This window comes from Lathamus discolor, chromosome 6, assembly GCF_037157495.1.
Source record: "Lathamus discolor isolate bLatDis1 chromosome 6, bLatDis1.hap1, whole genome shotgun sequence".
In the NCBI taxonomy this organism is placed as follows: domain Eukaryota; kingdom Metazoa; phylum Chordata; class Aves; order Psittaciformes; family Psittacidae; genus Lathamus; species Lathamus discolor.
In genome coordinates, this window is record NC_088889.1 from 46,762,328 (window position 1) to 46,783,432 (window position 21,105).

Consider the following 21,105-nt stretch of genomic DNA (forward strand, 5'->3'; position numbering starts at 1 on the left):
AAGGAATAGCAACAGAGGGGGTGAAAGGGGTGAAAGAAAACCCAAAAAGCTGAGTTACTATTAAAAAAAAAAAGGCCTACAGTTCAAGACAAAACAAAATAAGCTTTTTAAAAATACCTGCTTTCTGTTTCTAGGAGAATCCAGTAGAATTAGGTTAAGAACTTACAAGCACTACATAGGTAAATCATTTGAAAGAGAGAGCCTAAGAACCCAAACCTACCCCCAGCCACAAATATAAGTTAGTGACCTGCTTTTATATATACGTATATATATGTATGTATATGTGGACGTATGTATGTTTGTATTAACTTTTCCATGAGAGGAAGACTGTATGCATTAAAGGCCACATCATACATTTTTTAATTGCTTCTAATGTTGTCAGACTTCAATCATTTGGGCTCAAATGCTTCATGCTCCTTTAATTTACTCAATTTTTTACTAGTTCAGCACTGTCAGCTCAGCTGCTTCACATAGATTAGATTATTTAAGCAACTATCTTGCTGAACCTTGAGCACTTTCCATGCTTCACAGTATCTTGAAATTCATGAGTGGAACTGGGGCAAGGACAGGACTGGGATGGATAGGAGAAAATTTCTGGATCAAAACCCCCAGGAAAGCATGCATGCGAAATTGATGAGCTTGGAGGTAGAAACAGAGAAGACGGAAATGAGACAGCAGACTGGACAATTCTTTTCCTTCTGTTGTCTTGTAAAAAAAAAAACCCTCTGATGTTATGGGTTCAAGGCTGGCATCCAAATCCTCACCACTTCCTATTTTGGATACTCCTTGCGCTCAGGACTTGAGAGGCACGGGAATGAAGCAGCCACGCTCAACCTTTCTAGCCAGTGTATCTTTTTAGCTACTAATATTTAGTAATTTTTTTACTCTTTTCTTTTTTCCTTAATCACCTCTCCCATCACGATTTTTCTTTAATGACTTTTTGAATGCCTTACTCTGGATAATAAGCATTCAATTTTATTGATGCTTTGCTTTAAACTTTAATACTAAAATATAAAAATATCACAAATATATATATACACAGATGCCCCTTAAATGCCCTTCTTCCACCCTCTCACAGCTTTCTGTTGCCTCTCTCCTCTTGAGATTCTTTCAGACATGTTATCCATGAACTCTGACAGTTTTCTCCGATTTCAGTTCTCCTCATCAAAAAGAAGCTGATAGTGAAAAAACAAAACAAAACAAACCCCCAAACACAGAAAATTCACTAAATTGCGGCAAATCCATCAAATATAGAAACAAGTAGTGATTAAAAAAAAAAAAAAAAAAAAAGAGTTGTGAACTGAAAGAGGGAGCTTTTGCAGATCCATATACCTGGCTTCCCCGGGGAGGCAGCCCAGTGCCTGTGGTGCCCTGGAACATACGCTTTCCTGGAGAAACTCTGCAGCCTTCCAGTGTTTTATTGACATAGGTTGTAGGGACTCAGTAGCAGTTTTCTGACCTCAGAGACTCCCTCTCAGGCAACTCACACACCTGGTAACATACCTTCTTCACCGTTTAAATATTCAACATACTTTAATTAATTTGGTGTTTGCATAAGAACTAGCATAAGACTTTTCTCTGTTGTACTTTCTTAAAATGGAAAAAACCAGAATCAAGATCAAAGGGGCACCTATGGCTACATCATACATGAGTACAAAAGATTAAAATAAAAGTTTATGTACATTTATGAGGAGATTAATTTTCAGACAGAAAGCCTAAAAGCGGGAACACTTTGTGCTTGGTTTTTCATTCCTGTAACTCTAATTTTGAGATGAGATTAATAAAGTCACCTTTCAGTGAAACAAGTGAAAAAGAACAGAGAACAGTTGTAATACATGAAGCTCCTAACAGTGAAGCCCCACCACTTAACTTCCAAGAAATAATGTCAGTGTAAATCATGATGTGATGAATGCTTCACTGAAATGATTCATGCCATATGGTCTGAAGAGCAAAATGGGCACAGTTTATTTTTAAAAGAATGAGAAATATGAACTTGGAATATTCATTGCTTTGTCCTGCCAGGCTGAACATTTGCTGTAGCAGTGGCAAGACTTACTGCAGGTCTGTTTGCTCACTTAATATGTTGCACCAGTATGAGGTTTCAGTTTCATTCATAATGGAATAATGTCCACAAAATTATGACCAGTATTGCAAGGCCTCTTCTGCAAACAAATGTTCACAGGGCACCTACAGACTAAATCATCTTCTCACTTTCTCTTTAAAAAATCCATGAGAAACTTCAGAAGTAAATAGTCCTCATGGTGTAAAGACTATCTTGGTAGTGAGAAGACAATTAAATTGAGTCCCTGACAGAGGTGAAAGGTGCCAGTAATACCATGAGTTGCTCAGCTTTCCTTTTGTAAAGCTGCTTATGGTCAACACCTTTCTGGCGATATTGTTTTGTATTAATATATTCAGTGTGCCTTATTCATCTTATTCCAATTCAAGGACAATGAAGAGCCAGTGTCTCCTTAGACAAGTACTGGAAAAGGAGGGCTAGTCAGTATACTACAGTCATTGTGCAAGGTGTTGATGATTGCCCGGTTCTGACCCCTCCTCCACTGTTTGTGCAGATACGTCCCTTGAAAAAGCAGTCTGAGAGCAGTCCACATTCAAGAATTTTCATTCTGCAGAATTTATCACTGTGTATAATGTCTTGAAATAATTCATTTTGGATTGAAAGCCTTGACATCACAACTTCAGGTGGCTTGGTTAGGTCTGTAAGATGTTATAAGGGTGACTTCTAAATCAGATGTTTATGATGGGAGGTCAGCTTCAATTTCAGGAGGGTAGCCCTTAAACTAATGGGCAGAATTCCTGTAGCTAGCATAAATCCACTCAGGTTCAGTGATGTTAGTATACTCATCATTCACATCTACTCCATTTGCAACAGTGATGTAATTTATATATAGATCAATTTTAACTTGCAGTCTGATTCCACAATGATGTAATTAAGTTGATACTGCCTGGGGTGAGTAGTCCCAAATAACCTGTAAATACAAGAAGGATTTTATAGAAGGATTAAAATCAATTTAACATTAGCTTTTAAACAAGTAGAGCTACAGTTGTTTAAATGTCCGCAAGTCTGAAGAGCAGTGCCTATTTTTTTAATAGGTTGAAAGAATGGCTAGTACTTTTTTTGCAGATGGAAGTTGAAAAGGTTTACAGGGTTAATACATTAATTTAAACTGATAAACATCTGTGTAAACAAATTATTTCATTATAACAATTAAACCTGTTATTGATCTGTTTTAAACTCAATATAAGCTTCTTATATCGACTTGAGCATGCATGAAGTGCTGTCTTTTCTCAATCATTTTTAAACTGTGCACATAAAATACAGCATTACACGTAAGCAAGCTTGTGTTAGAGGAAAGCATTTAACAACTCCTCCACTCCTATGTTTCCCTCTAGTGGTCAATTAATTGTCTGCTAAACGTTTCTTAGTACTACAGATCGTACCACTTCTGCACTAAAACAGTCTCCTCATTTGAATTCAAGAGATCCGTTTTTTTTATTCCTGTGCTGAATACGAGAAGGACAAAGCAACTGAATCTTTCAAGATGTGCAGCTAGTATATCTGCGGGAAGTTTTACTTTCCTTACTAGGAGCAGACAAGTTGCATATACCACATACCAGCAAAAGCCTGCTCTGTTGGCAGTGCATACCAGTAGGTGACTGCTCTGCTGCAGAAGGAAGTAGTCCTTCCACCCTTCCACGCCACCCATACTGTCAGGCAGTATGAGAATGCCTGGTGCCCATTTGCAAACCTGGCAATAGGAACACCTCTCCTGCAGTTTTGAATAGCATAACAACATATGACTTGTCATATTCATACAAGTAGTTTGGTAAGTGGCTGACATTTACCTTGGCTTAATGTCAATAGGAAATGGAGTTATGTAGTTTGGGTTTTTGTAAGGTTACAGACAACTTGAAATTGTAGAGATTTAATATGAATTGGCAGAAGATGTGCCCCGCAAATTCCTATCTTCACCTTGCTTTCAACTCAGGGTACTCTTCAGTGTATTTAAGAGAGGTGTAGACAGCAGCAGCTGCATGCTGAATTAATATGCCATTTTGTATCAGTTTGAGTTGATTTAAGTCACTACTAATCCAGTGCTATATTCATTTTCTAACCTTGGCTGTGCATTTCTACTCCTTCCTCATGCCAGCTCCAGGATTTACGTGACTGCTGAGGGAGATGGCTAACTGGCAGACTAGGGAAAAAGAAATCCTGATAAAACCTGAAAAGTGCGAGGGCACTGATGACCTTGTTGAAGCCACATATGCCTTTCTTGTGAAAGTAACAACTGTATGCCAAGACCTCTTCCTTTGGCATTCTTCTTTGTCTATTACAAAGGGCAAATGCAAAGCCTACTCCTGTGGGATTAGTCTGCTACAAAATATTTTCAGCCAGCTTTATCACAATTTTTTTCCTCCCCTGTGGATGGGAAACTCAGGAATGGGCAAGGAGAAAGCTGTGGACTGAATGAACAGTGGATTTGTGAGAAGGTGTTAGGCAACCTGTGTGCATGATCACAACAAAAAATGCCTTTTACCTGTGGTTCTCAAGACACAGTTTGTGAAATCCAAACTTATATAACTTAAATATTGTGTAATTAAAAGAGCGACTGATGCATGTGCTTGGCTATTATATATATGCAACATTATCAAAAGACAGTAGGAGAAATCAACAGTTTATGTATTGTCCTGTGGTACAAATTAGCAAAATACATTTATGGCATGTAGAAAAATTTACTAAGACAGACCCAGGGAATAATGCTGCCACCTACTTGTACCACACAGTAAGTCTTAAATTACCATATTACTTTTCAGGTTTGATAATTGTGTTATGCTAGTTTCACTTCTAGTTGTTCTTAGTTCTTCTTCTTAGCATGCACTGTTGGGTGACATGAAAACTACTCGGTTTCTCAGACAACTGTGCAGTGATGATTCACTGCAGTTAGCATCAAGATGCAACTTCAGAAAAGAGAGGGAAAGAAAAGCGGCTATTTCTATTTCTGCATATCTTGTTTTCTTTACTAATAGGACATCCACATTGCTTAAACAGGAGTAACAGAAAAATTATGTTAACCCGTTTGAAGCAAAAGCCCTTTTGAAGCTCAGTCATATGGAGAAAGACATAGTTAAGAGTTGTGAAAGAAACCACCGAGTTGCTGGCACTGATGTACATCATATGGTCCACATAACCCTATCAGACTTAAAGATGCTCTTCTTTGCACCAACTGCCATAAATAATGTTTTTAATTCCTAGATTTCTGTCTCTGTGTGTGGGAGGATGTCATGGCTGTCCTCATTCCCAATTTTTTTAAAGCTTAGTACTCAATAAAGTCACATCTTCTGCTGAACGGAAATAATTCAAAATAGCTGCTTCAAAAATGGTGGATATTTTGCTTGTTACGAATATCTATGTTGTAATTACTTCTGTCTGATTGCACACCCTTACAGCACTGCATCACAGATTTAGACGCTGGGTTTTCTGAAGGTCTGGATAAGGCAAGATTGGGAAAAAAAAATAAAAAAAATTGAATTTTCCTTCTACTTAATAGGACAGATAGGAGCCTACGGCTGAACCACATGAAATAAGAAACCCTGAGAAACTAATGCTACAGTATGGTTTTAGAAGGGATGTCGGGCATGCTTCACCAGAAGTTGGAGGGAGTAAGGAATAAAACAGAGATAGTCTGGAACCAAACACACACAAAAAAGCTGGCACTAGTGTCTGTCTCTCTCTTAACATTGCTGTCCCTAAGAAAAGCTTGGAAATGATGAGCCAGACATCTCAAAATAGAAGACAAAAGAAAACCAATGCTCAAAGACGTGTTTTGGGAAACCTTCCTTCCAGTTTTCCAATTAATAGGCCTAACAGTACTGAAACTGGAAATCCCTGCAGGCCACAGGACTGAAAAGTGATGTGCTCAGAGAGACACAGTGGGCCATCCCACTCTATGTGCAGCATGCAGTCACACACGGGCAGCAAAGCTGTGTGCTGCTTCCAAGGTCTTCACCACAACAGCCACACCTGGTTGTTCCTCAGGCAGGAGCTGCTGGTCATGTTCACAACGCCCCTACCCCAGCTTCCCTCCGTAATTTATCACAAACACCATAAACAATCTAGATTTTAACCTCAACCACGCTCCGGGAGCTGGTCCCCCGAGCTCAAAATCGCGGCTGCAGGGGCCTCGCAGCCGTGGCCTGCACCACCTCGGGCGGAGTTTCACAGTTCGAAACTCAGAGAGAGACCAGAAACACTGGAGCGGTCCAGGCCCAAAAACCTGCTTGTTTCATCCACGTAAAACCCCCGGCGGTGGGGGGTAGGTGTCGGGTGAGCTTGGGGCCAAAGCCGGAGCGAGCCAACAGGAACAGCCGCAGGGCCAGACCACCCTCGCCAGGGAACGGTGGGCGAGCTAGGGCGCTCCGTGCTGAGGCAAGAATGCAAGGCCCGGCCTCCTGGCAGGTCATCTCCAGCTGCAGGGCTCCCCTCCTGAACAGCCCCGAGGAGGGCCGGGGACAGCCGGGGCCTCCTGCCGGGCCCGGGGCCCCCGGCGGCGGCGGAACGCAAAGCCGGGCTCAGGTTTGCGGGGGGCCGGTTTGAGCCGGGCACAGCGCCGCGCGGTGGGCGGCGGCGAGCCCGAGTCGCGGTGCCGGCATGAAGGAGCTGGCTCCCGCCGTGAAGATGGAATGCGACATTTTGGATGCGCTGGAGGCCCTGGGGTAATCGCGGGGAGCAGCGGCCCCCCTTTTGCGGGGAGGGAGGCCGAGGGGACCCCGCCGCCTCGCCGCTCTGCCGGGCACAGAGCGGGGCCCCGTCGCATCGGGGAGGAGGTCGGGCCCGGGTCGGGGGGCGGAGGGGTGCGGCGTGCGGCAGAGGAGCGGGCTTCGCGTTCCAGCGGGTGCCAGGGGAGGCCCGGTGGCGGCCGTGGCAGGGCCTTTAGCCTCGCCCGGGATCGGGGTCACAGCATCTGCGTTGGGCTTACCCTGGTTGTAATGGGGGTTAGGCGAAGGAAGCGCGTCTGGACGGGTATTTGCTGGGGTGCGGGGGGGGGTTTGAAAGCGGCCGTGTCTGCTCACGGTGGGGCGGTCGGGCCTCCCACTGTCCGCCCGGCTTCAGCCCGCCTTAAAGTGATGCCCCAGGTAGAACAGAGCAGAAACAGTGTAAAACTGAGTTCAGTTTTCTGTTATCGTATTGCCAGTGTTGTTCCAAAAGTACATCACCAAGATAATGTTGTAGGGAAATCTGTTTGACTGAACACTCGAATTCTTGTCTGTTCAGCATGTACTGAGACATGAAACTGTTTTCACGTATACATGATACGTGTGGATGCCTGCCTCCTGTTTTCTGACACACCATTTTGTTCACCACTCATTTATTGGTCTGTTTAAAAAAAAGTCTGTTATTCCTTGATAAAAGTAACTTGAAAAGAGTATTTCCAGTGTAGTTACTAACCAGCTTGTGGTAAAATGGTTTTAAAACATATATATTTTATGGTAAGCTGGTTTCATATCAGTAATGTTTCTCTCTGCAGCTACACTGGTCCTCTGTTGGAGGAGGGAGCCCTGAACAAAGCAGCAGAAAATGGATTGTCTTCACCAGAGTTTTTTGAGCTTTGTGTTTGGTTAGGTTCCCAAATAAAGTCGCTTTGTAATATGGAAGAAAGCATCACTGCAGCAGATGGTGTGTACATTTTAATTTATTAAAGCAGTTTAGTATTTGCTCAGTGGGTTTAGGCCCATATTGTTCAGCTGATGGTGAATTTACAGTGTTGAAGTTTAGCAGATAGAGAAAGGGTAGTCAAACAGGCTTATATTTGCATGGATGTGGCTCATAGTTTAAGTCTTGTGAAGTTTCTTTCAAAAGAAAAAAGGTGCTTGTGGTTTGGGTTTTTTTTTTAGATCTTTGTAAACACGAAAAGTACATTCATGCATCCGTGAGTAGTTGTTTTATGTAATCATATTTTAATGGAATCATTGTTGGAAGAGACCTTAAAGATCATCTAGTTCTAACCCCCTTGCCATGGGCAGGGACACCTTCCACTAGGCCAGCTTGCTCAAAGTCTCATCCAGCCTAGCCTTGAGACTTGCAGGTATTTTGATGGCTTAAATTCCACTGCCTAATATTTTCAGTTACTTGGTCCAGTGCAGTGTTCCTTTCAGCACTGTGTGTGGATACTCGAGTTGCATGTTACAACTACCTGATTTTTTTGAGTACTAGAACTTGGATAAGGTTTGGTATTGATTGTGTTTTCACAAGAAAAGTAGTAAAACTAAAAACAATCACTGGAAATAGTGGGTTTGTGACTCCTAGAAGTTGTTCGTCAGAAAATTAATTACATTGATATACTGCTTTGTGATGTAAGCTGTTCACTTCATAGTGATGTTCAATTGCATCAAAGTCTTCAAAGACTGCTGTGGCATCACCACCTTGTTCAAAGTGTTGCACTTGTTTATTCCCATAGGTGATAAAGATATAGAGAGCTTCCAGCTTGAGATTAGTGGCTTTCTGAGAGAAATGGCTTGTCCATATTCATCACTTGTATCTGGAGACATCAAAGACAGATTAAGAGAAAAAGAAGATTGTCTTAAACTCCTCTGTAAGTTACAAGCATTTTTTATTCCCACTTAGAATACAGTATTGTATGTGCATGCTCTGTTGTTATTCTACAATTACATTAAATATTTTTTATATGTATTTAAGTATATGTGTACAGTTATACAACCTAGCTGAGCATGCGTCAGCTCACTTGTGCAGAAATGGAAAATAGAAAACTATTAGGAAACTATTTTAGTAGAAATTAAACTTTGTGAAGTATGGTTCAATCTACTGAGGCCTCATCCCTCTCCTGATCCAGTTCCAGCTCTGCTGAAACTGAGACCTTGCTTCCTGTGTTTCTGCGAAGTTTCTGGATGTCTTAAAAGGAAATGCTACCTGATCTGAAAGTGCGTGATTGAGAGAAGTAAAGTTTAGGTGTAAGACGGACTTGGACAAAGGAGTAGCTGCAGGAACCAGTGTGATAATACAAAACTAGCCAGGGAACTAGGGGTCTGGTGTCAGAAGTGGGTTAAGCAGTTAAATATGATAGGAAGTCAGGTGAGAGTTAGTTCAAGTAAGGAATGGGAAACTGATACTGACCTGTCCATGGGAGAACTGAGAGTCTCCCTTTTATCGGGGTTGTCTTATAAATGTATAGTTGTATTTGTGTATGAGAATGTGGATGCAGAAATATTCATATGTCTCTAAATCTGCCATTATGATGCTTTTCTCTCTAGTATTTCTAAGTACAGAACTTCAGGCTTTAAAGATACTGCACAGCAAGAAAATGAAAGGCTCTCATTTGGAAAAACACAGTGAAATTTATCAGGAAGTGCAAGCTATTTGCGATGCACTGGGCCTGCCAAACTCCTCATCTTCTGAAATTCCTCCCTTGTTAACCAATGTGGAACAAAAGGTATGGGCTTTTATGTATTCTCTCAATTGTTAAATCGTAAGCATTATCTCTGAAAGCATTCTTCTTTAAGGGCCCAACAGTCTAATCCACAAAAGCCCTATCTGACAAGTGCAAAGGAGTTTTTATTCTGAAAGCCGGTTTAGTGTTTAACTGTTCAGTTTTTGAGGTGAAGTATTTCAGCATTTCTTTGAGTATGTGATGTACCTGGTGAGGCATACTTTGCCATGCAAATTTAAGGCATGAGTTGAAGCAACATAGTTTTCATGTTACCCATTCAAATGGGCTGCAGCAAGCAGAAGACTTTGGGCAATAACTGATTGTGCATTTATATACCTGTAGTTGTTTCTGGGAGATATTTAATGTCCAGAGCTTAAATTTTTGCTTTTTAGCGTATGACCTTCTTACTTGGAGGCATTGACTTGACAGTGCCATTTCCTTAGTTGCAGAAGAGGATGAAAATGCTTGACTTACTGGTGGTCAGAGAATAAGTCAATTTAAGCTTTATTCAACAGGATAGCTTTTTCATTTTTTTCAGGTCCTACCAGTTTCTAATTCATTTCACAGATGCAATCCTTAATCTGACTTCCTCATTGCAGAATGTAAATAGGCTCTTGGGGTGGAATTTATCTTCTCTGTCAGGCAGCTAAAAGTTTTGCTCTTTATTTCTCCCTAGTATTTGTGGAGAGGGTGGGTGACCGATACCCTTTAGGAATTACGGGAGATACATGGAATGAATCTCTCTGTGCTGCTGAGTAAAAATTTTGCATGATTATGCTGCTTTTTTCTTCTTCCTCCTCAGCCAGGGGCAGTTGAATATTTAGAGGTTTGGGGGAGAGGGCCTGTTACTTGCATGGTTTTCTTACATCTGTAGGACTGTAGTGTGACAAGACAGTCTAGATTCATTTATGAAAAGCAAGATGTCTGTTCCTGCACTATTAACTGTGCTTGATCTATTTAGTTCTAATCTTTATATCCATTAAATTTTTTTTAAAGGATGAGGAAACAATTCTAGTACTGTTTTGTGGGGATTAAAATGTCAGGACATCAAGAATTACTATATTTTTATACAGCAGATTTTGAAATAAATATTTTTGTATCAAACAAATCCAGTAACTGTTTTTTTTTTAACTATTTTTAGAGAGTGTGTGAACTTCCAAAGCAATCCCTTAAATATTTTATGCTACCAAGGTCATGGATTATACAGAAGGTCAAATAGTCAAGTATATTTGTCTCCATCTAGCTTTTAATTAGTTTGTTTTTTACAGCTGAGTGTGTGAGAACTTTAAGATGACTTTGCTGTTACAATTTGGTTTTCATTTTTCTGAGTAGGTTTTCACTGCTCTCTTACCTGGACAATCCTTTTGTGATGTTCCCACTACATATGCAAGCTTCTTTCTGGGTTGCGATGGTGTCTTTCTTTAAACTCCTGCTTATCCTTCTTAATCTAGGGCAACTGTTGTGCTTAGGAATGTGGGTTATAGCATAGATTCTCATATCAGTTGTATTCTTATCCTCTGGCAGACAGGGGTATGTCAGAGCTGTTGTGTTCATAGCCCTGTCATCAGTATGTATTCTGCAGCTGTAAGGCAGCTCAGTCTATTTCATCATTATAGTTGTAGGATATGTCCTCAGATTTCTGCTGATGGGAGCAGGGGAGTGGAGTGGAGATTCAGTAATCTGGGTATGACTTTACAGTGTGTCACAAACATGAACGTAGACCAGTTCATCAGTGAAAAGATTCCTCCTTAGACATTACTTGATTAATAAACCTGTTACTGGGTAAAATTACATAGGTATCGTCTTTAACTTGGAGAGAAAGGTTGGAGAAATTTGGGGGCAGTTTCCCAGTCAATAAAGGATTGTTTCATTTAGCTGTCTTGTTTCTTCTAGTTCTGATTTTCACTGATTCTCTTCCATAATTATTTTCTCTAAACTTCCTTTCATTTTTCAGTTTGTGGCATTCAGGAGTATGCAGTGCTGAGTTAGGTCTTTTAATTGTGATCATCTTGTGGTGGCACATGGCCGAATGTGTGGCTTTTTTGTATGTGGAGTCCAGTGTTGTATTTACCTCTTAGCTGCCCTTGCAGCTGAACTTGCAGTAATTCTAATCTCTACACAGTATTCAGCATCACTGGTTTCCAAATTTTCTCTCACTCAATAGCTATAAATTATATTGAGGATTTGTTCTGGCTTTGCTTGTTGTTTTGTTCCAGAAGCCAATCTCATTTTGATAGACTCTTCTCTTCAACTCATTAGAACCTTTGAGTTTATATTGCTGACCTTAATGGTATATGGATAGACACCTCTTGCCTAATAGGACTTTTAATTCATCTGCTGTTTATTCCTTCTCTAGTAATTACTTATTTCTTCATCTCTTGCTGTCATGCTGATCTAACTATATTGCTCCAGGTTTTGATTCTTCAGACACTTATCTAAATTCAAGTATGTTATGTGCTTGGATGCATTGAAATTTTGAAGTAAATTATGAGAGGCATCGTGTACATGCTTCAGTAAAAGCAGAACAAGTTGGCTGCATTTAGAAAACAGACAAGTCAGACAACCATGGAGAAGAGCTGTGCAAAGGAAGTTCCTTCAAGAAAAGGATGTAGAGGTTTCTTGTAATGGGAGAGGAGAATGCAGTGGAGTTTGGAAGGCAGAAAGAGAGAGCACACCTTATCCCCAGTTTTTGAGGGCAAGAACTAATGGAAGAAATATAAGCAATGCTGATTCGGGGTGAATGCAAAGGTCTTAAACGTGATGTTAAATGGAAGCAATCACAGGATTAGGAGAAAGAAGAGAGAGAATGACTGTATACCTGTCATATCTCCTGCCTTTCTTATTAGCACCCATCACCAGAACTTTGTAGCTAAGTCTAGCATTTGGCAACAGAACTCTTAGCTTGCAGTTGTTGCATTTTCTTAGTTGTAGGTACAACACTTAGTAATAAGTAAAATGATTAATTTAACTAGCCCTTCTGCCTGTATGTACTTGATACATTTGCCATGTACATATTTTTCTATGATAACTGGGAAAAGTGGTGTGCCATAAAATATTTTTGTATGGAAGTTAGTCATGCAGTAAAAGTATTCAGGAAATCTTTTTGTCATGGGTAAGCCAGAAGAAGCATATCTGGTTTTATGAGTCTGCTAAAAAAAAATGTGCTGTATTTGATCTTATGAGTAGCAAATTGTGATTACTGCAAGTTGTGCTGGAATAAACAGAAGTATAATTATGTTCTGAGAAGAAATATGTGTTTCGTTTCAGATAAAGGATATTCTCTCCAAAGTTCAAAATAACCACGTGGGGAAGTCACTACTAACAAAACCTCTGAATTCTGAACAAGTGGTAAATAGAAGTCTCTCAATTTCTTTTCTGTATTTAATGGGATGTCAAAATTAATGCTTATGGCCTCATCTGACTTTGTCCATCTTACAGTCAGTGATCTATTGCTAAATATTGATACTAAAATTCAATTGCTAAATACTGATGATGCTAATCAGATACTTCCAGAATTAATGTTATAAACCAGACTTTTTGTGAATTCATCTGCTTTCAAAATATTTTGTATACGCATACCACTGTGGCACTACACAAATGCATCTCGAATTTTATGTAGTTCATAGTGATCATCTGGGGATTGACATCTCAGTTGCTGAGTGGGGTTACCTTTAAATTGACTTCTATAACTTTATAGATTTGAATGTTTGAATTTTTATTATAACACTGCAGGAAAGATTGGAAAAAATCAATGATGCTCTTCGGAGTGAGTACGAATGTCGCCGACGCATGTTAATGAAGAGGCTGGATGTGACAGTACAGTCTTTTGGCTGGTCTGATAGAGCAAAGGTAAGCTTGATGAATTTTTTACTTCCTGTATGTAGGAGTCTGTTGCAGTTCCCCACATCTTCCTACTGAATGGTACATACTGTAAATACACTTCCATTACTGTTGTCTTCTTTCCAACCAGTTTCTCATCAGTGCTTATAACATCCAAGTCCTGGAAGGGGAAGGATTTGACTAGATGGGACAGTCCATCCTTGTGTCTGTTTATAGCTTCACCATTAGAAATTTTAGCATTCTCTGTTGGGACTTCTCACTTTAATAAGTTCACATCTCCCCTTTTCATTTCCTATATACACCCCTCTCCAATCAAGTGAATTGGGAAGGAGCTTCAGCATTTCTCAAGCACATGCAAGAGAAATATAAACACTGGGCCTTAGCATAAACTGGGTGCAAAGAGTCACTGTCCCTAAAGCCAGTGAGATTACAGTTATTGCTACCTGTCTTGGATTCAGATCTACTGGATGGTCATACGACTACTACATACTGCAGATGATCAGTTGAACAGGTTATTTAGGTAGCCGCTCATGAGAAAAGCACGCAATTGTAATCCTTCAGATGACTAAAAATTCTGAACTACTCTGAATTTTCTCTGTTGATATAATTTTAATTGTGATCATTTCATTTGTTTGTAGCACTCTGTATATTAAAAAACTGTCATGATTTAACCAGTTTGATCTTTTTGAGCTATAAATATATGTTGTTTTATTCAAGTGAGTGGGGAGATAGGATACAAAAGGTTTGTAATTTGATGAATATACATGTGGAAGCTGAAGGATGATGTTTTTGCTCATGAGCTGCAAGATCAACTTTCCTTCAAAAGGTTGGTGTAGAAAGCTTAAGATGGATGTTATAAAACTTCAAAAGCTTACTGAAAGTATGGATTGTTACTAGTCTTCCTGGTGTCACAATTTGTCGTTGACACTTGCAGACAGAATTGTTTTCATGAAGCTCACTCAGTATCACTAGAAGACAGGAGTCTGGATGCTGCTGTGCTACTTTGGAATGGCTCATTATTTTCTGCAGGGGTTGTGAATGCTTTTATGCTGCAGGAAAGGAAAAGGAGGACTTTTAGCTCACGGAAGCCAGGACAGGTCCCCATGTGTGTAACTTCCTTATAGCTGTACCAATGCAACTATATATTTTAAAATATAAAGTGTATTTCTGAAATGTAGTTGATGTTAACTCATGACTAACTTAGGTGAAAATTTTAAGTCATTTGGTCTTACTCCATTCAAACAATGTGAAAACCAATGAACACACTTCTGCAATAGAACAACAGTTTAAATTTTTAATGATGATGAAGTAGTAAGATGATTCATTTTCCAATCTTGACTGTTGATGTGAAATGGTATGCAGTTACAGAAATAACCAGGTGAAATATTAGTCCAAAATTACATATGATTTTTAATCTTTTTTCCTTATTGTCAAAATATTTTATTATAACTTCTCCACAAAGGTTTTGGGATTGAAAATATTTTAGCATTGATGCAGTTCATATTTATTTTATTTTTTTTAAGCCAAAAAGCAAATTGTTCTGCTTTTTTAATTTATTTGTTAGCTTGCCTTTTTCCCCACCATTAAATAGGTATTGATACCTTTATCTGCTTTTGATGCTGTGGCGTTCTTTTGTGTGTGCTATAGTTTGGATTTTTTTTTTTTTTTAACTTGTTCAGTCCCTAAGAAGAGGTAAGTTTGCAGACTGAAATGGATCCATAAATGATGTAGTAATTGCCTAGCAAAACAGGCAAGTAAAGGAACAGCACCTGTTGTCTGGTCCTCCAAGATCCAATTTTACTCTCAAGATCACTCTAGATGTCCCCAGAAAGTGAATTTATTTTTCTTTTTTGTTAAACAAATGAAATATCAAGGTATGCTTGGAAAAATCTTGCTTTTTCCCCTTCTCAGTCTTCAGTTTTTCATGGCTTGCACAAGTGTTCTGCTGCATGGATACAATTCATTTTTTTTCTACAAGTTGATCTTTGAAGCTGCTCTGTTCTCATCACATCTAGAAGCTATCTGTTAAATGTGGCTATGTAAAGCTCTTAAGAGGGCAGTTTGTACTCTTACATTTTAGACTTTAGATGTGTTGGAAAACATTAAAAAATCTGATGACAGTGGATAGGAGTAATGGTGTTAATTTCAGCATCAACTAAACATCAGCAGCATTTTTTTGTACAATAGTTTCATGAGTATGAAGGGAATTGGTAACAACTGGCAATATATTTTGTAAGATAACCTAGATTTTCCGGCATTCCACCCTGTGTTCAAATTGAAACTGAGACCAATTCGTGGTTTACAGTACACGTGTTTGTGTGTTTTATGCCTAGCAAATAAGTTGTGTTTTATTTTTATCATTTAGGTAAAAACAGATGATATAGCACGAATTTATCAGCCCAAGCGCTATGCATTATCTCCAAAGTCAACTATTACGTTAGCTCACCTTCTTGCTGCTCGAGAAGATTTGTCAAAGATCATAAGAACAAGTAGTGGATCAACACGAGAAAATACAGTCTGTGCGATCAACAAGGTATGCTTTTTCTTTCTGGGATGTGATAAAAGGACATGGGAGTTTACAGACCTGTCAATAATCATTCTGGAATTACGCTCTTCGCTTAATATTTTCATTTCTTTCTGTAAGATACCTGGTGCTTTAAGAAAGGAAAGTTTGCAGCATTCCACTAACCATTGCGGCAGCATCTTTTCTTATGTTATTTCACATTCAGTCATACCACAGGGTGAAACAGTAGTCTAGATGAGCAGGAGCAGTATGGGGAGGTGTATGTGTGTGCGCGTGTTTGTGTAAATGACCTCTTTGAGTTCAGTGGAACTGCACGCCTCATGCTAAGGATATGTGTCAGTCTTTCTGGTATCAGGTCCTGGGCTACCATTGCCAGGATTATGTCACTCAGTTCATAAACCAGCAGCTTTAGTTTATCAGTATATTATAAATGATAGAAGTTTCTGTGGAAGTGTCATTTTGCTGCAAAGCAAAATTACTTGGTATAGCTACAGTAATAACACTGTACTGCTTTCTTGTGTATGATAAAAGCTGAAGCTTGTGAGTAATGGCATTAGTTTCACCATTCAAATGGTGACTAAGCCTATTTTTATTAATCCTTTACTTACAAAGTTTTCTAAAGTTTTGTGCCTCATTTAGATACCTTTTAATATGTTTTGATCCCAGAAATACTGAAATTTCTTAATTACTGTAGGATCTCAGAGAGAGTTTTGGAGTTTTTTTGAGAGGACTTTAATGGAAGTGCCTAGGACTGACCAGCATATGTAAACATTCATTACACAGAAGGTTTAAGAAATACGGAAACAACAAAAATACCTACATGGATACCTTTTTGTTCTTTAGCTTAATGTTTTGTTTAACTTTGTCCAGTCTCCCTTTTGGTACACTGGGTAATATCCACCAAAGTCAAGATCCCTTTTGTTTTTAATTTTCTTGGAAGTGTTACTTCAGCATGTTACAGACTCTGTGCCAGCCCCTAGTGAGTTGAGTAGTTTCTACCCTAAGGCAAACTGGTGCTCCTTTCAGTGTTGCCTATCAATTTGCCAGTTCATGGTTTTTGCTAGCTGATTAGGTTTGAGCTTGAACTTTGAAATTTAAGTAGAAGAGCTGCATCATAAGGAGTCTTTTCTATATGAATTACATGAATTACATATATCACATATTCATATGCATTACATGAATTATGTATATTGTTTATTGTAATAGTAATACTTCACATGCATGTATTTACTTCATAAATATTTCCCCAAAGTAGTATGAGCTAGCCAGCTGCAGTTACTGCAATTTTACAGGGGCAAAATTGGATCACTTTCAGAGTTCTGTTGTGTTATGGCAAGTTACGAGGACAGGAAATAGGGATTCTGCTGTCAAGTTCCACACCAAGGGGACCATATTTCCTGTAAAGAGCAGGCAGCATGTCTTTGCACATAGAGAAGTACCCTGTGTCTCTTCAAATTATTACTGGGTTTTTTTAAACTAAAAATGACCTGTTTTTCGCTATAGGTTCTGATGGGGAGGGTACCTGACCGTGGGGGCAGACCAACAGAGATTGAACCACCTCCTCCTGAAATGCCTCCTTGGCAAAAGAGACAAGAAGGTGGTGGAAGAGGTGCCTGGGGAGGTGGAGGTGGGGGTGGAAGGGGCAACTGGGGGGGCGGAGGGGGTAGAGGAGGAGGAGGTGGGGGGGGGTTTGGAGGTGGGGGGGGGTTTGGAGGTGGGGGAGGGTTTGGAGGCGGGGGTTTCAGGGGTGGTGGAAGAGGTGGAGGTGGCTTCCAGAGTGGCAGGGGAGGTTATGGTGGCAGGGGAGGCTATGGTGATCCTTATGGCAGCAGAGGAGGGGGAGGATACCGAAGATACTGAAATAGTGTAAATATTAACAGTAATTGGCAAAATATAGTGGTGGTGTTTACTGGTATCAGGAATTTAGATACGTTAACTTCGGTTTAGGTTAGAATTAACATTACACCAACTGATGTTGTCATTGAATTCTTTTAGTTAGCTGAACAGAACTTTTATACTAAACTGTGATGACTAAAGTCCTTTTTTTCGTACTGTTCATATGGTGTTTTTAATGTAATTTTATTTAAAATAAGCCTCAGAAAACTGAATAAAACTTTCTAAACAAACGTTATTTAATGTTCAAGCTTCTCAGATTCTTGCATGTCACATGTCCAGTCCCCTGATCCAAAATTCTGTGTAGAAATATCAAAATAGGACTAAGAACCTGATGGAAACACTTGAAAAACTAGAATGCTGCTTTCAGGCTTTTTGTCTTCATCTTCTTTTCATATGGGACATGTAAATGAATTTTCATGTCAAATGGTGAAATCCTTAAGGCTTTGGTCAAAATTATTCTGTTGGGTTTCTTATTCTTCCAGAATTCACATAAAATAACATTCTGAATTAATACTCTGCAGAAACAAATAAAATCGGGTTGTTTAGTGTGTTAATAACTATATTAGAGAGGTGTAGGTCAGAGCGTGTACCGTAAACTTAAGAAACATGGTGAGTTTTGATAGCGTCTATTTTTATTTTACCCGCTTTCCATTTTATTGGTGTTTCATAAAGATATTTTAAGGTCAGATTGGGCTGGAAACTTCTGCAGGCATCATATCTGGTAAGAGCTCATTTATATTCCTTCTGAATTAGCCTTGAGACATAGAGGCTAAATAAGCTGAGCTTCTTGAGAAGGCTTTTCGTTCTGGTTTGGGGTTTCTTTTCCCCTCTCTTTTGTTTTGTTTGGGGTTTTTGGTTTTTTCCTTCCCCACTTGCTCTGTGTTTGGGAAACTCCAATTGTGCAGCTAATAAGACATCTTATGCAGCAGTTGCCCTTCCTCAGTGACTCTCTTACTCTGCCAACCAATCAGCCTGATAACCTGAAAGAAACTTTGTCTTGATACCATATGGGTGCCTTCTCCCTCACAGACAGTGTTACTCTAGAATAAGGAGTAAACTTTCTTACAATTATGGCTGTAAATACATGTAGGCAAGAATTAAATTTAGAGCTGTCAGTTAAAGAGAAGGACAGTTTCTGTTGTCCAGCATCTTAGATCTCCTCCTCTACTGTGAGGCCACTCCTGAGTACAGAGTGCAACAGGGAGATGATGCCCAAGTATACACTCGTGACAGTATTCAGGGGCATGTTATTATGCAGATATTCAAGAAGGCATCTGGTAAACTTGGGGATGTCTGTTGATTTCATAGCACAGAAACCTTGAGGCACTTTGAGTATGGCTTCTCTGCAGGTTGGCTTAACTGCAGGTTGAACTTTACGATTTCATTCCGCTTTTATGTTCCACAGTTACAAGTTCTTTCTGCCCAAATTTCCTATTGCTGTCCATACCTGGTTTGCGTGACAGATGTTATTTTACCTTCAGGAACATGTGCAGCATGCCCTGTTTCATCAGCAGCTTTATGCTGAATATGAAGCTCTGTTCAAAATCAATTATCTCTTTAAAAAGCCTGTGTCAGATTTTGTTAATAAGCCATCACCAACCTTTTAATTTAAAATTTTAATCTAGATAAATGGCAAAAGTTTCTCTCCATTATTTCCTCTTTGTTCATAGTCTGCTTGAGAATGCTGCTTGTGAAAGGATAGATAAGGACTTACTTACCCATACCTTAGGGTCCAGGCAGGTACCTAACAAAGAAGAGCAGGAGTCTTTCTTGCTTGAACATGTTAGCTTGGATGTGAAACTCTTAAAATAATGGCTTAACTTCAGCCAATTGCTAGCAATACAGTTCCTTTGCCAGTGTTCTACACTCCTTTCTGGCCTATGCCATTGTCAGCCTCTGCAGTCATTATGGAGACACCCCAAAGGTTGTGTTGGAGCACACTACTGGGTTTGTGCTCTTGCGCCTGGTTTTTTGCTGAATGCTCTTCAATAGCTCACAGATTGGTGAACACACCAAGTGAGACTGCTGGCCGTGGAGGTGAAGTGTTAGTCAGCAGAGGAGTGGAGGAAAGAGTTTTTAACAACTGAAGCCTTAATATAAAATTCTATTTGCTCATCCCAATGTAATGTTTTTGCTACAAGTAATTTCTGAACAGCAGTCAAACATTTAGCTTCACCAAGGAAGCATGCTAGGGAAATCAAGTGGCTTATCTACACCTAAAGATTTTGTCAGTCTTAAGATGTGGAGATGGGCTGGCTTTAGTTCAACAGGTGTAATTGTATGTGGATGTGTCTTGGTGCCTTTACACTCATTGGTTTATCCTGTTTGTAGAGGGCAGGGTGGTTCTGAATGAAGTAAACCATCAAGTGAACCAGCTATATGCCTACGTGTAATTCTAACAGTTATTTTAATCCCATATTTCAGTTTTCTTTATGTAGACTATGTAGAAAATGGAAATTTGAATAGGTTGGAGATTCTGTTTTGTTTTTTTAATCTGGCCATTTCAGTCTCTCTTTAAGCAATTCCAAAATGTGAAGCCAGTAGTTGAAAACTAAAGTAAGCACCACCACATTTCATCGAGGTATCCTTTTCTGTCTTCTGGTGTCAGAATGTATGCTTTTAATTTATCAAAAAATGCAATAATACCATGAAATTGATTTAAACCTCTTCTCAAATTTTGTATGTTTTTCTTGGGAAAAAAGTATTTTCAAAAATTCTGTTGTAAACAAAAGATTTTCATATATATGTTTGTGAGCATTTTTGTGTTTATTCACGCATATTTTGTTTGCTCAAGAATTGAAAAATGGGTTGGGGAATTTTTCAGGATTTGAGCCACTTTTGTTAGCAGCTGTAAACACTGAGGAATAAAGTACTCTATTTGAAGTTACTTGCATCCCTTGTGTAGTGTTATTTGGATCCACTGTCATACGTTCCTCTTGTGTTTGTAAGGAAGAAATCTTGCTGGTGATTTACAGTGGTGATGGAACATATTTTTTGTGAGATTGAAAAATTACAGGTATATTTTAATAAAAATGATGAGGCTGTAGATAACAATACAGAAGAATTCCAACTGACAGGACATGTCACAAATACATCCCTATTATACTGGCTGGGATTACTAAGGGGTCTCAGTTAAATTTTGCCTTAGTTAAAAAAAAAACAAAACAAACCGTAAGTCTGTATGATAGTTACTGTTGTCTTTACATAAACTAAGGAAATATCTCAAATTACTTCTGAAGTTTTCTTTTCTGAATTTCTATACTTATGAAGTAAAACACAACTTGGTTTTTATGTGCAAGACTAGAGCAGATTTGCCCATATAAGCAGAAACTGTGTTTTCAGTAGTTAGTCTGCCCTCTATGTCTTCTTCCCTCATCTCCC

General features: G+C 39.3%; 1 protein-coding gene and 1 long non-coding RNA gene across 2 annotated transcripts; one reads left to right on the forward strand and one right to left on the reverse strand.

Moving 5' to 3' along the window:
- Positions 1–1,942: 1,942 nt before the first annotated feature.
- Positions 1,943–7,109, reverse strand: LOC136017896 (uncharacterized). The gene is made up of 2 exons (XR_010614145.1): positions 6,999–7,109; positions 1,943–2,990 (listed from the first exon to the last, which is right to left on the reverse strand). It is a non-coding gene; the product is annotated as an uncharacterized LOC136017896 (long non-coding RNA).
- Positions 6,486–20,611, forward strand: FAM98B (family with sequence similarity 98 member B). Its single transcript, XM_065686619.1, has 8 exons — positions 6,486–6,735; positions 7,548–7,696; positions 8,478–8,612; positions 9,289–9,467; positions 12,732–12,812; positions 13,197–13,313; positions 15,670–15,837; positions 17,332–20,611. The coding sequence occupies exons 1-8, from the start codon at positions 6,671–6,673 to the stop codon at positions 17,686–17,688; spliced, it is 1,251 nt and encodes a 416-aa protein (XP_065542691.1). The 5' UTR covers positions 6,486–6,670; the 3' UTR covers positions 17,689–20,611.
- Positions 20,612–21,105: the final 494 nt, after the last annotated feature.